Here is a 12,881-nt window from a genome sequence, read left to right on the forward strand (position 1 = left end):
ACAGTCCTCATCCTTATTCAGACTGTTACCTGCACATACGTCTGCACAGAGAGCTTCCTTTCTCCATGCTCCACACACAGAAGAGCTCATGACTCCTTCATGTCCTCTCTGAATTCAAACATGGCTTTAACCACAGAGCGGCTCTGCAGCCAGGAATCACCTGGTGGAGAACAGATTGAGTCATGACTATTGATCAGCGCCCTCCCACACTCACAAACACGCACACAGAACCTCCCACCTGACCATCCAGCAGAGCGCTGCAGAACCATCTGCCCTGCTTCTCTGCTCAGAGAAGGAACATTCTAGGTGTGAACTGTAGCCGTGTCCTCCACACAGAGACCACGGGAGCAGAAACCGCTGCATTCCTGACTGACCGAGATTTGACTCCAAACGGCCACGCTGCTTCAGAGCAGCCATCACCTCCACTAAAGTCAGAGAGCTACACCTACACAGCCAATAGCCCGTGAAACGTGTCGGCGTAGAGGTGTTGATCTGTGGGAGCTCAGATCCAAACAAATTACAGACAACTGGATTATCACTGGATGATGACGTCAACAGAAACGAGCCGTTCCCCTGCTCAGACTGGGGGAAACGTGGCCTACGGGGCAGGACGGGGTCGCCTGTTTCCGCTAGAATTTGGGTCGCCGTCATGTGATATTTTAAGATACAATAGCCTGAAGTTACTCTCCTGCATGTGCGTACACGTGTCAACACAGGAGAACAGCATCCTGCTCACAAATGAGAAAATCCAATCAGAGCTCCCTGATAGCTGTCTGCTCAGAGGGCCTCCTGGGAGGATGCCGCCAAAACGCTGTTAACGGTGGCAGGAGAGGTTAACGAGCAAAATGACTGAGTTGAGGAGTCCAGAATGATCAGTGCTCTCTCTAACTCTGTGTAAACTCCTAAGGCATGACAGGACTGGACTGAACACACAGGGCCTACACGGAGGTTTCACCCCCCTCTTTGACTCTTTCAGGGATTTTATACATCAGTCAGGGTCTTGGCTTTATCACGAAAAAATTATCAAAAAAAAACTCTTTTAAGTCAGAGTGAAACCAGATTTCTACAAAGCCAAGCCAATTAATTAAAAATATGCAATCTAAAATAGTAATAATAAAACATGAATATTTAATCAGGCCCAAACATCTGAACTCTGTAATTTCACTCCATTCTTCACAAACTGTCTATAAGATTGAGGTCTGGCCACTCCAGAACCTTCCTCCTGTTTTCTTAATTGGGATTTTCAAATATTTTGAAGCACTAATTTACCCACTAGAAGCATCCCCACGGCACGATGCTGCTGAGAAGCATCCCCACAGCACAATGCTGCTGAGAAGCATCCCCACAGCACAATGCTGCTGAGAAGCATCCCCACAGCATGATGCTACTGAGAAGCATCCCCACAGCATGATGCTACTGCGAAGCATCCCCACAGCACGATGCTGCTGAGAAGCATCCCCACAGCACGATGCTGCTGAGAAGCATCCCCACAGCACAATGCTGCTGAGAAGCATCCCCACAGCACGATGCTACTGAGAAGCATCCCCACAGCACGATGCTGCTGAGAAGCATCCCCACAGCACGATGCTGCTGAGAAGCATCCCCACAGCACGATGCTGCTGAGAAGCATCCCCACAGCACGATGCTGCTGAGAAGCATCCCCACAGCACGATGCTGCTGAGAAGCATCCCCACAGCACGATGCTACTGAGAAGCATCCCCACAGCACAATGCTGCTGAGAAGCATCCCCACAGCACGATGATGCTGAGAAGCATCCCCACAGCACAATGCTGCTGAGAAGCATCCCTACAGCATGATGCTACTGAGAAGCATCCCTACAGCATGATGCTGCAGAGAAGCATCCCCACAGCATGATGATGCTGAGAAGCATCCCCACAGCATGATGCTGCTGAGAAGCATCCCCACAGCATGATGATGCTGAGAAGCATCCCCACAGAATGATGCTGCTGAGAAGCATCCCCACAGCACGATGATGCTGAGAAGCATCCCCACAGCACGATGATGCTGAGAAGCATCCCCACAGCATGATGCTGCAGAGAAGCATCCCCACAGAATGATGCTGCAGAGAAGCATCCCCACAGAATTATCCTGCTGAGAAGCATCCCCACAGCATGATGCTGCTGAGAAGCCTCCCCACAGCATGATGCTGCCACCACCGTGCTTCACCATGGAGATGGTCTGTTTAGTGTCTTGTCTTGTGGCCAAAAATCAGATTGAGTTAGATTGTTGTCCAGGATTTTCATATATTTTGCCGCACTCATTTCACCCTATAGAAGCATCCCCACAGCATGACGCTGGCACCACCATGCTCCACAGTGGGGATGGTGTGTTTGTGTTTGGCGTCTTGACCTAAGGCCAAAAAGCAGACTAAATAAGATTGTCCTCCTATACTTTCTGCTCTCATCCTCCTCTCTACCTTTACAAGCCTTGCAGGTGAAGCTACTGAGAAGCACTCCAACATCATGATGCTGCCACCACCATGCTCCACAGTGGGGATGGTGTGTTTGTGGTGATACGCAGGGTTTGGTTTCTTGTCTGTTGCCCAAAAAGCTCCATTTTGACTTTTCAGTAACCTTTTTCTCTCAGTTGCTTGGAGTGTTCTTTTGGCGTCATGGTGTAATGGTAGCCAGGAACACTGACTAACCAGTGACTGGAGCTTCCAGACACAGCCGTCTTTATACTACGACCACTGAGACACATTCACCTCACTCAGTGACCCCTGTTTCACTAATTGTGACGTTAGATGACATGTTTTTATTACTGTGCAGAAATCTGACTCCACTTTGGCATTAAGAGGGTTTTTCTGGTCATAAACGCCTGATTTTGCTGACGTTGACTGATTTATAAGGGTGAAACGTGTAGGGGGGTGAATATTTGCCACATCCAGAGTAAAGCCCTGTTGCAGCTGGAGCTGATCCTCCTATTGAGCTGATGCTAATGTCTGCGGATCAGCATTGTTGCACACAGAGCATGGAGCTGTTTCTGTTTATTTCTACACCCAGCTGACTGTCTCCTGTTTGTAAGGTAACGCTGCGTAGATAAAGATGTTCTCCAGCTTACAGGAAACCCAGCCCATCCATCTCTGCATCACATAATGGCTCTAAAGGAGCAGGCTGGATGTACATCAGCACTTCCTCCTCGCAGACAGAGGCAGGGCTGCGTGCATTATGCGGTGGAGTAAACAGAGGACTCACCATGTTGACTTCTGACACCATGTCTATGCTCGCCACGTCTATGCTCATCCCGACTGCAACAGGGGCCCCTGAAGGAGAGAGAGCAGACATGTACACCTGACCACAGCACTGCCAATGGCGCCAAACATAAAGCTGCATACCTCCGAAGTCCGGCCTCAGTCGGATGTCATATTCCTTCAGGAGTTTATCCACCGTCTCCTTCACGAAAGACATGTTGCCCGGTTCATTGACGCTGGAGTGAGACAGAGAGAGAAAACCATCACCTTGACCCCCGCTGTGCCATCAGCCCGATAACCTTGACTCCACTGAATAACAAAAGCACTCACCTTTTCGCGCAGCACACAATCGAACCGACAACCAGTGCGGAAAAGACGCGGAACTGGCGAACCCTGCGCAAAGCAAACATCCCCCTTCCCTGTTCGTCTTTACGTTGTTTACAAGAGCAACAACGGCAGAGGAGCCCCCCAATTAACGCTCGAGACGGTTCCGGACGCTCTCCAGATCAGAACGCATCCATTGATTGCCCAAAAGGAGGAAAGTCGACCGAGGAGGAGGAGGGGGGAGTCAGCAGTCCGCTCTGGAAGGGCTCAGATATGAAATACGGGCTGACATCGTCTCCACGGCGTGAACGCTGGCTCCGCTTCTCTCTGCCGTCTGTGAGTGAGGAGGATCACACACTCAGGAGATGAAGCGCATACTGATGAGGAGGAGAGCAGGGAGAGCACGGAGAGCAGGGCTGCTGCTGCTGCTGCTGCTGCTGGTGGAGGCAGGAGGCTCGTTCAAACCACAGACGTAGCTGACTTACACTGTAAAAAATACACACAGGAGCTGAGCCTGGCAGGGGGGCTCTGGAGGGTCCAGGTCTGACCAGTCCAGACCAGGCTGGCTCTGGAGGGTCCAGGTCTGACCAGGGGGGCTCTGGAGGGTCCAGGTCTGACCAGGGGGGCTCTGGAGGGTCCAGGTCTGACCAGGGGGGCTCTGGAGGGTCCAGTTCTGACCAGGGGGGCTCTGGAGGGTCCAGGTCTGACCAGGGGGGCTCTGGAGGGTCCAGGTCTGACCAGGCGGCCTCTGGAGGGTCCAGGTCTGACCAGGGGGGCTCTGGAGGGTCCAGGTCTGACCAGGGGGGCTCTGGAGGGTCCAGGTCTGACCAGTCCAGACCAGGCTGGCTCTGGAGGGTCCAGGTCTGACCAGGGGGGCTCTGGAGGGTCCAGGTCTGACCAGGGGGGCTCTGGAGGTCCAGGTCTGACCAGGGGGCTCTGGAGGGTCCAGGTTCTGACCAGGGGGGCTCTGGGGGGTCCAGGTCTGACCAGGGGGGCTCTGGAGGGTCCAGGTCTGACCAGGGGGGCTCTGGGGGGTCCAGGTCTGACCAGGGGGGCTCTGGAGGGTCCAGGTCTGACCAGGGGGGCTCTGGAGGGTCCAGGTCTGACCAGGGGGGCTCTGGAGGGTCCAGGTCTGACCAGGGGGGCTCTGGGGGGTCCAGGTCTGACCAGGCGGACTCTGGAGGGTCCAGGTCTGACCAGTCCAGACCAGGCTGGCTCTGGAGGGTCCAGGTCTGACCAGTCCAGACCAGGCTGGCTCTGGAGGGTCGAGGTCTGACCAGGGAGGCTCTGGAGGGTCCAGGTCTGACCAGGGGGGCTCTGGAGGGTCCAGGTCTGACCAGGCAGGCTCTGGAGGGTCCAGGTCTGACCAGGGGGGCTCTGGGGGGTCCAGGTCTGACCAGGCGGACTCTGGAGGGTCCAGGTCTGACCAGTCCAGACCAGGCTGGCTCTGGAGGGTCCAGGTCTGACCAGGGGGGCTCTGGAGGGTCCAGGTCTGACCAGGGGGGCTCTGGAGGGTCCAGGTCTGACCAGGGGGGCTCTGGAGGGTCCAGTTCTGACCAGGGGGGCTCTGGGGGGTCCAGGTCTGACCAGGGGGGCTCTGGAGGGTCCAGTTCTGACCAGGGGGGCTCTGGGGGGTCCAGGTCTGACCAGGGGGGCTCTGGAGGGTCCAGGTCTGACCAGGGGGGCTCTGGAGGGTCCAGGTCTGACCAGGGGGGCTCTGGAGGGTCCAGTTCTGACCAGGGGGGCTCTGGGGGGTCCAGGTCTGACCAGGGGGGCTCTGGAGGGTCCAGGTCTGACCAGGCAGGCTCTGGGGGGCCCAGGTCTGACCAGTCCAGACCAGGCTGGCTCTGGAGGGTCCAGGTCTGACCAGGGGGGCTCTGGAGGGTCCAGGTCTGACCAGGGGGGCTCTGGAGGGTCCAGGTCTGACCAGGGGGGCTCTGGAGGGTCCAGTTCTGACCAGGGGGGCTCTGGGGGGTCCAGGTCTGACCAGGGGGGCTCTGGAGGGTCCAGGTCTGACCAGGGGGGCTCTGGGGGGTCCAGGTCTGACCAGGGGCTCTGGAGGGTCCAGTTCTGACCAGGGGGGCTCTGGGGGGTCCAGTTCTGACCAGGGGGGCTCTGGAGGGTCCAGGTCTGACCAGGGGGGCTCTGGAGGGTCCAGGTCTGACCAGGGGGGCTCTGGGGGGTCCAGGTCTGACCAGGCGGACTCTGGAGGGTCCAGGTCTGACCAGGGGGGCTCTGGAGGGTCCAGGTCTGACCAGGGGGGCTCTGGAGGGTCCAGGTCTGACCAGGGGGGCTCTGGAGGGTCCAGGTCTGACCAGGGGGGCTCTGGGGGGTCCAGGTCTGACCAGGGGGGCTCTGGAGGGTCCAGGTCTGACCAGGGGGGCTCTGGAGGGTCCAGGTCTGACCAGGGGGGCTCTGGAGGGTCCAGGTCTGACCAGGGGGGCTCTGGGGGGTCCAGGTCTGACCAGGGGGGCTCTGGAGGGTCCAGGTCTGACCAGGGGGGCTCTGGAGGGTCCAGTTCTGACCAGGGGGGCTCTGGGGGGTCCAGGTCTGACCAGGGGGGCTCTGGAGGGTCCAGGTCTGACCAGGCAGGCTCTGGAGGGTCCAGGTCTGACCAGTCCAGACCAGGCTGGCTCTGGAGGGTCCAGGTCTGACCAGGGGGGCTCTGGAGGGTCCAGGTCTGACCAGGGGGGCTCTGGAGGGTCCAGGTCTGACCAGGGGGGCTCTGGAGGGTCCAGTTCTGACCAGGGGGGCTCTGGGGGGTCCAGGTCTGACCAGGGGGGCTCTGGAGGGTCCAGGTCTGACCAGGGGGGCTCTGGGGGGTCCAGGTCTGACCAGGGGGGCTCTGGGGGGTCCAGGTCTGACCAGGCGGACTCTGGAGGGTCCAGGTCTGACCAGTCCAGACCAGGCTGGCTCTGGAGGGTCCAGGTCTGACCAGTCCAGACCAGGCTGGCTCTGGAGGGTCGAGGTCTGACCAGGGAGGCTCTGGAGGGTCCAGGTCTGACCAGGGGGGCTCTGGAGGGTCCAGGTCTGACCAGGCAGGCTCTGGAGGGTCCAGGTCTGACCAGGGGGGCTCTGGGGGGTCCAGGTCTGACCAGGCGGACTCTGGAGGGTCCAGGTCTGACCAGTCCAGACCAGGCTGGCTCTGGAGGGTCCAGGTCTGACCAGTCCAGACCAGGCTGGCTCTGGAGGGTCGAGGTCTGACCAGGGAGGCTCTGGAGGGTCCAGGTCTGACCAGGGGGGCTCTGGAGGGTCCAGGTCTGACCAGGCAGGCTCTGGAGGGTCCAGGTCTGACCAGGGAGGCTCTGGAGGGTCCAGGTCTGACCAGGGGGGCTCTGGAGGGTCCAGGTCTGACCAGGGGAGCTCTGGAGGGTCCAGGTCTGACCAGGGGGACTCTGGAGGGTCCAGGTCTGACCAGGGGGGTTCTGGAGTACCCCAGGTCTGACCAGGTGGACTCTGGAGGGTCCAGCCAGGTCTGATCAGTCCAGCCCAGGAGGGATCTCAGGGTCCAGGTTTTATCGGTCAAACCCAGGAGGGATCTGAGGGTCTACTGTTCAGCTTTAACCCCTTAATGCCTGAAAACTTAAACAGCCTGAAAATTCTAGTTTGTTGGAACTGAAATGTTCATTAAACTTTTACTGAAATTAAAAAAAAAATTAAAATTTCCATAAAATTTAACAAAAATATTTTTAGTGTCTCGTTTCCTTCATTAGGTGTTTTTGGTAACTGATAATCCACTTGAGGGCATTTTTATCATTCATCAGATTGTATTTATAAATGTTTTTGAGTCATTTATTGAGCTTATTGATTAGACAGAGGTATCATAGAAAACAGGCATTAAGGGGAAGCAGATCCACATCTAAACCCTGTTTATAATGTTAGTCACACTCAGACCGCTAAGGACAGAAATGCTCTCTCTATAATATCAAACATTAATATTTATTCTACTTTTATTGAGCTGTTTCTCACCTACAGCTTGCAGTGCCAGCGTTTGTCATGATGTTTTTGATGATTAAAAAAAATAAAATTTACTTATTTTCAATACAGTACATGCCGAGGATATGTTAACGATTAGCAGCAGCAGCAGCATTTATTTTTTGCGTTATCATTTTGTTGCAATTTTAAATACCGACTCTCAAACTGTTTAGCGCCAAAAGTGCTCTTTTTCATTGGAACTATTTAAATGTTCGTATATATTTTATTCTGCCTTCATCGAGCAATTATTTTACCTTCATCTGACCTGATGATTGATATTAAACCATGTTTTTATAAGATTTAACCCTCTGAATGCCATTTTCCTCCTGATAACATGAGGTTTTTCCATGAAAATAACAGAAAATAAATTATTTTCAAAATACTACATGCAAAGTACATATTTGTGTTGAATTATTACAGTCTGGGATATGTCAGTTATTAGCAGCAGCAGTGATTTTTATGCATTATTATTTTTGTGCAATTCTAAATACCGACTCTTAAGCTGCTAAGCACCAAAATGTGCTTTTCATACAGTAGCTATTTAAATATTACACATTCATGTTTTATTATTTTTAAGCTTATAAAGCTGACCTAAATTTTGACATTAAATATTTATTATTTCTTTTATATTTTAACACTTCAAATGCCATTTTCCTCCTGATAACATGAGGTTTTTCCATGAAAATAACAGAAAATAAATTATTTTCAAAATACTACATGCAAAGTACATATTTGTGTTGAATTATTACAGTCTGGGATATGTCAGTTATTAGCAGCAGCAGTGATTTTTATGCATTATTATTTTTTGTGCAATTCTAAATACCGACTCTTAAGCTGCTAAGCACCAAAATGTGCTTTTCATACAGTAGCTATTTAAATATTACACATTCATGTTTTATTATTTTTAAGCTTATAAAGCTGACCTAAATTTTGACATTAAATATTTATTATTTCTTTTAGATTTTAACACTTCAAAGGCTATTTTTTTGTCATGACACCACTATTTTTTTCAACAACAGATTTTTTTTTCATGCAAAGTAATTTTTCGTGTTGAGTTATTCCAGTCTGAGAAATGTCAGTGATTAGCAGAAAGATAGATTTTTTTTTTTTTGTATGCCTCTTAATTTTTTTTCATGTTTAGCATGTTTTTCTCCATTTGCCAAATATAGTCAAAATGCTGCCATCGGCTGGAGATACTAAAGATCAGCTCTACCAAGGCTGAAGCCCAGAATGACACCTGGATTTAATAAAAAGCATTTATGACGCTTTAATGGAAGTGAGATCAAATGTTTGAATGGGTTTCAATGGAGCATTTTTGGCTCTTAACAGCTCGAGTGTAACTTTTGTTTGGAAACAGCTTTTTAAGATTTCCTCTGAGCTGAGCTGGAAAAAACAAGATCCAATAAAAATACACAATCAAAATAATGAACCTATCTTGATTCATAGTGCCCTGGAGAACTGCAGCAGCAAATAGCAGAACCAAGCGTTTTCCAGGGGCGGAGCTTCACCTCCTCCACCCCAGCCTCCACCTTTATCAATTAAAGCTCCACCTCCTCCACCCCAGCCTCCTCCTTTATAGACTAAAGCTCCACCTCCTCCACCCCAGCCTCCTCCTTTATAGACTAAAGCTCCACCTCCTCCACCCCAGCCTCCTCCTTTATAGACTAAAGCTCCACCTCCTCCACCCCAGCCTCCTCCTTTATAGACTAAAGCTCCACCTCCTCCATCCCAGCCTCCTCCTTTATCGATTAAAGCTCCACCTCCTCCACCCCAGCCTCCTCCTTTATAGACTAAAGCTCCACCTCCTCCATCCCAGCCTCCTCCTTTATCGATAAAGCTCCACCTCCTCCACCCTGGCCTCCTCCTTTATAGACTAAAGCTCCACCTCCTCCATCCCAGCATCCTCCTTTATCAGTTAAAGCTTCACCTCCTCCACCCCAGCCTCCACCTTTATCAATTAAAGCTCCACCTCCTCCACCCCAGCCTCCTCCTTTATAGACTAAAGCTCCACCTCCTCCATCCCAGCCTCCTCCTTTATCGATTAAAGCCCCACCTCCTCCACCCCAGCCTCCTCCTTTATAGACTAAAGCTCCACCTCCTCCACCCCAGCCTCCTCCTTTATAGACTAAAGCTCCACCTCCTCCACCCCAGCCTCCTCCTTTATAGACTAAAGCTCCACCTCCTCCACCCCAGCCTCCTCCTTTATAGACTAAAGCTTCACCTCCTCCATCCCAGCCTCCTCCTTTATCGATTAAAGCTCCACCTCCTCCATCCCAGCCTCCTCCTTTATAGACTAAAGCTCCACCTCCTCCATCCCAGCCTCCTCCTTTATCGATTAAAGCTCCACCTCCTCCACCCCAGCCTCCTCCTTTATAGACTAAAGCTTCACCTCCTCCACCCCAGCCTCCTCCTTTATCGATTAAAGCTCCACCTCCTCCACCCCAGCCTCCTCCTTTATAGACTAAAGCTCCACCTCCTCCATCCCAGCCTCCTCCTTTATCGATTAAAGCTCCACCTCCTCCACCCCGGCCTCCTCCTTTATAGACTAAAGCTCCACCTCCTCTGGCAGAACTAAGTGTTTTCCAGGGGCGGAGCCAGTGTTAGCGAGGGTCAACCAGGGCTTCCTAAAGCTATAAAATGATTGGTTGTCATGTCAGAGGGTGATTAATCATATCTTTCCCTTCATTGGATGTGTCTGATTAACTTGAATATCCTCAAGATCAGATAAATGAAAGTGGCCCTGCCATCATAATCCTTATTTTTCTGTTTTAGGTCCTCAGTGGAAACAGTTTGGACGCCCCTGTCTGGAGGTCTTTGCACATCAAAGATGACCGGATTAACTGGCATGAAAATGTGAATAATTCTGAGTTTTGATGCTTGTTTCTGTACACATCCTTGTGCTGCAAAAGGCTGCGTTTTTACCAGCCTCCTGATCATTAAGATTCATCAGTGCAGGAGATAAAATGAGGTTTCTGACTTCCTCTCTGCTGGTCAGCGCTGTTTCAGTGTTTCAGTCCCTGCACTGCTCCCTCAGAGGAAGGTTGGCTTTCAGTCATTCTACAAACTAAATAATGTTACTGATAATATTACAGATGCACCTGAGGTTCGCATTCATATGAGAAGTATAAAGAGGAGGATGTTTTTGCTCCTCTGTCTGCCTCCAAACTCTTCTACCACAGGGACCAGCGAGTGTTTTGATTGGTCCGATGCGTGCCCTTTTGAAAACGCGGCTGTGTTGATGTCGCTGGTGTTAAAGCTGACATTGACACGACGTGGTTGATAATAATAAAAACACATCCAGTGTTCGAAGGCCTTTTGGGGTACCAGAGCTGGAGGAGTCTGGCTGCAGACAGCAGCTCTCAGATGCTTCTCCTGGAGACCGCTGCTGTAGGTCGACCTCCATTGTCAGGACAGAAGTGATGGAGTTTAATGGAACAACATACTTCCTGTCTAAGGTGTAGTTACATGAACAGGGGCTCTGAAACGTCGCTCATGGGCGGAGCTAGGGCGGGGCTTATGGGGCTTCAGCCCCGAATGTTTAAGCCCCCAATCTTTACAGTTGGTTTTTAGTCTGTTGCTAATGTCCTTGCTGGTCACAGCGTGGAAATGTAATTTTTAAAGCAATTTTAAAACTCCGATTGTTTTTTTAACTTTTAAGAACACAGGTACAGAGGAGGATTAGGTATGCTTTTTTATTCTAAGAAATATGACAGAATTTTGACTTTTTCTCAGAATAAAATGTATGCAAGTTTTTTATATCAGTGTAAAAAATACTTTTAAAATAGTTCTAAAAATACGATTTTCCTCATTTTCATGCATAGATTAATATCTCTAACTCAAAATGTTGCTTTTGATGTGCTTTGTTTGAAAATGCAGAGCTTCATTGTAAACTGTTAAACCAAAGTCCTGCCCTACCTTTGTTACTGAAAATATGAACTCCAGACATTTTAGGAGGCAGAAATGAAAACTAATGGACTCCAGCCTGATGAATCATGATCTCAGAATGACAATGACACTCTTAGCTCAGTTTGGTTAGGAGAAAAAATGTTGTCAACTAAATATTTTTTTAGGTTGAGCAACATTATTTTCTCATACATGATGCGTAGAATTGTTGCAGTTTTGAAGTTAAATTTTTATGTAAGTGTGCGAAAATGTTGCATTAAACCGTCCAATACACAAATAAATTCTAGGGAAGTGCCCACCCCTCGGCCATCTTTTCTTTGGGCTTAGCCCCCGATTTTAAACAAGCCTGGCTCCGCCCCTGGCGAAGCTGATTATGGCTGTGGAGATTAATCGCATTAATCTCTACAACAGCGGTTTTCAAAGTGTGAGGCGGGCCTCCCCTGGGGGGCGCCACAGAGCTTCAGGCACGGAACCATAAACCTGAAAAAAGGTGATTTTCTTTGCTAACCTCTGCTGTGCATGGAGCTACATGGGTAGACTGATAGTTACTGTAGGGACTATGCTACAGAGCAGGGTTACTCAACCAAAGACACATTACTGAACAATACCGGTGCAAGAGCCACAGTCTAAGAGGTAAGAGGCAAAAACAGCTGGAAGTAGCAATAAAAACAGGATAAAGGTGGAAAAATGGACAAAAAGCAGCAAAAAATGGGTGAGAAGGGGAGAAAAGTGGTATGTAATGATAAAAGCTAGTTTAAAGGGGCAAAAAAATGGGAAAAAAGGAAACAAGTGGTATTTGACGGCTAGAGGTCGCTTAAATGGACAAAAAATGGTTTAAAAAAAAGGGCAAAAATGGGATAAAAGTGGCCAAAAGATGTCCCAAAAATGAGCAAAAAATGGGAAACAAAGGAATATTCACTGATTAAAGGTAGCTTAAATGGGCAAAAAGGTAAAAAAAGGGATAAAAGTGGAAAGAATGGGGAAAAGGGGCGAAAACGGGGAGGAAAATGTGGAAAAATGGTCAGAAAGTAGCAAAAATGGGTGAGATGTGACAAAAAACGAGTGGAAAGTGACTTAAATGGGCAAAAATCAGGCAAGAGTGGCAAAAATGGGCAAAGAAAAGAGAAAACAAGTGGTATATAATAACAAAAGCTAGTTTAGAGGGGCAAAAAATGTGAAAAGGGGCAAAAATGGGAAAAAGCAGAGGCAAAAATTGGGAAAGAAAAGGAAACGAGCGGTATTTAATGGCAAAAGATCGCTTAAATTAAAAAAGTGGCAAAAAATGATAAAATAAAAACAAAAAAGGGGTAAAATGGCCAAAGAAAATGAAGTGGGGTATTTAACGGCATCCTAGCTGAATCAGAGGGAAAGGCAGATGTTTAAGGACATCTACAAACCAAAATATCCAGAATATATTAAAGTTAAAATGTGTAAAGGTTAGACATGAATGTTTGAATGTTGTTTTTAA

General features: G+C 49.8%; 1 protein-coding gene across 1 annotated transcript in view; it reads right to left on the reverse strand.

Moving 5' to 3' along the window:
• The window catches only part of LOC121506329 (gamma-aminobutyric acid receptor subunit beta-3-like), a 62,254-nt gene extending 58,351 nt beyond the window's left edge, over nucleotides 1-3,903 (reverse strand). Inside the window, exons 1-3 of the mRNA XM_041782092.1 lie at nucleotides 3,542-3,903; nucleotides 3,356-3,447; nucleotides 3,216-3,283 (exon numbers count right to left, since the gene is read on the reverse strand). Coding sequence (XP_041638026.1) covers nucleotides 3,216-3,283; nucleotides 3,356-3,447; nucleotides 3,542-3,621 — 240 coding nt within the window. The 5' untranslated portion in view covers nucleotides 3,622-3,903. The remainder of the gene's footprint in view (nucleotides 1-3,215; nucleotides 3,284-3,355; nucleotides 3,448-3,541) is intronic.
• Nucleotides 3,904-12,881: the final 8,978 nt, after the last annotated feature.

The sequence above is a fragment of the Cheilinus undulatus genome, linkage group 24 (genome assembly GCF_018320785.1).
Source record: "Cheilinus undulatus linkage group 24, ASM1832078v1, whole genome shotgun sequence".
NCBI lineage: Eukaryota > Metazoa > Chordata > Actinopteri > Labriformes > Labridae > Cheilinus > Cheilinus undulatus.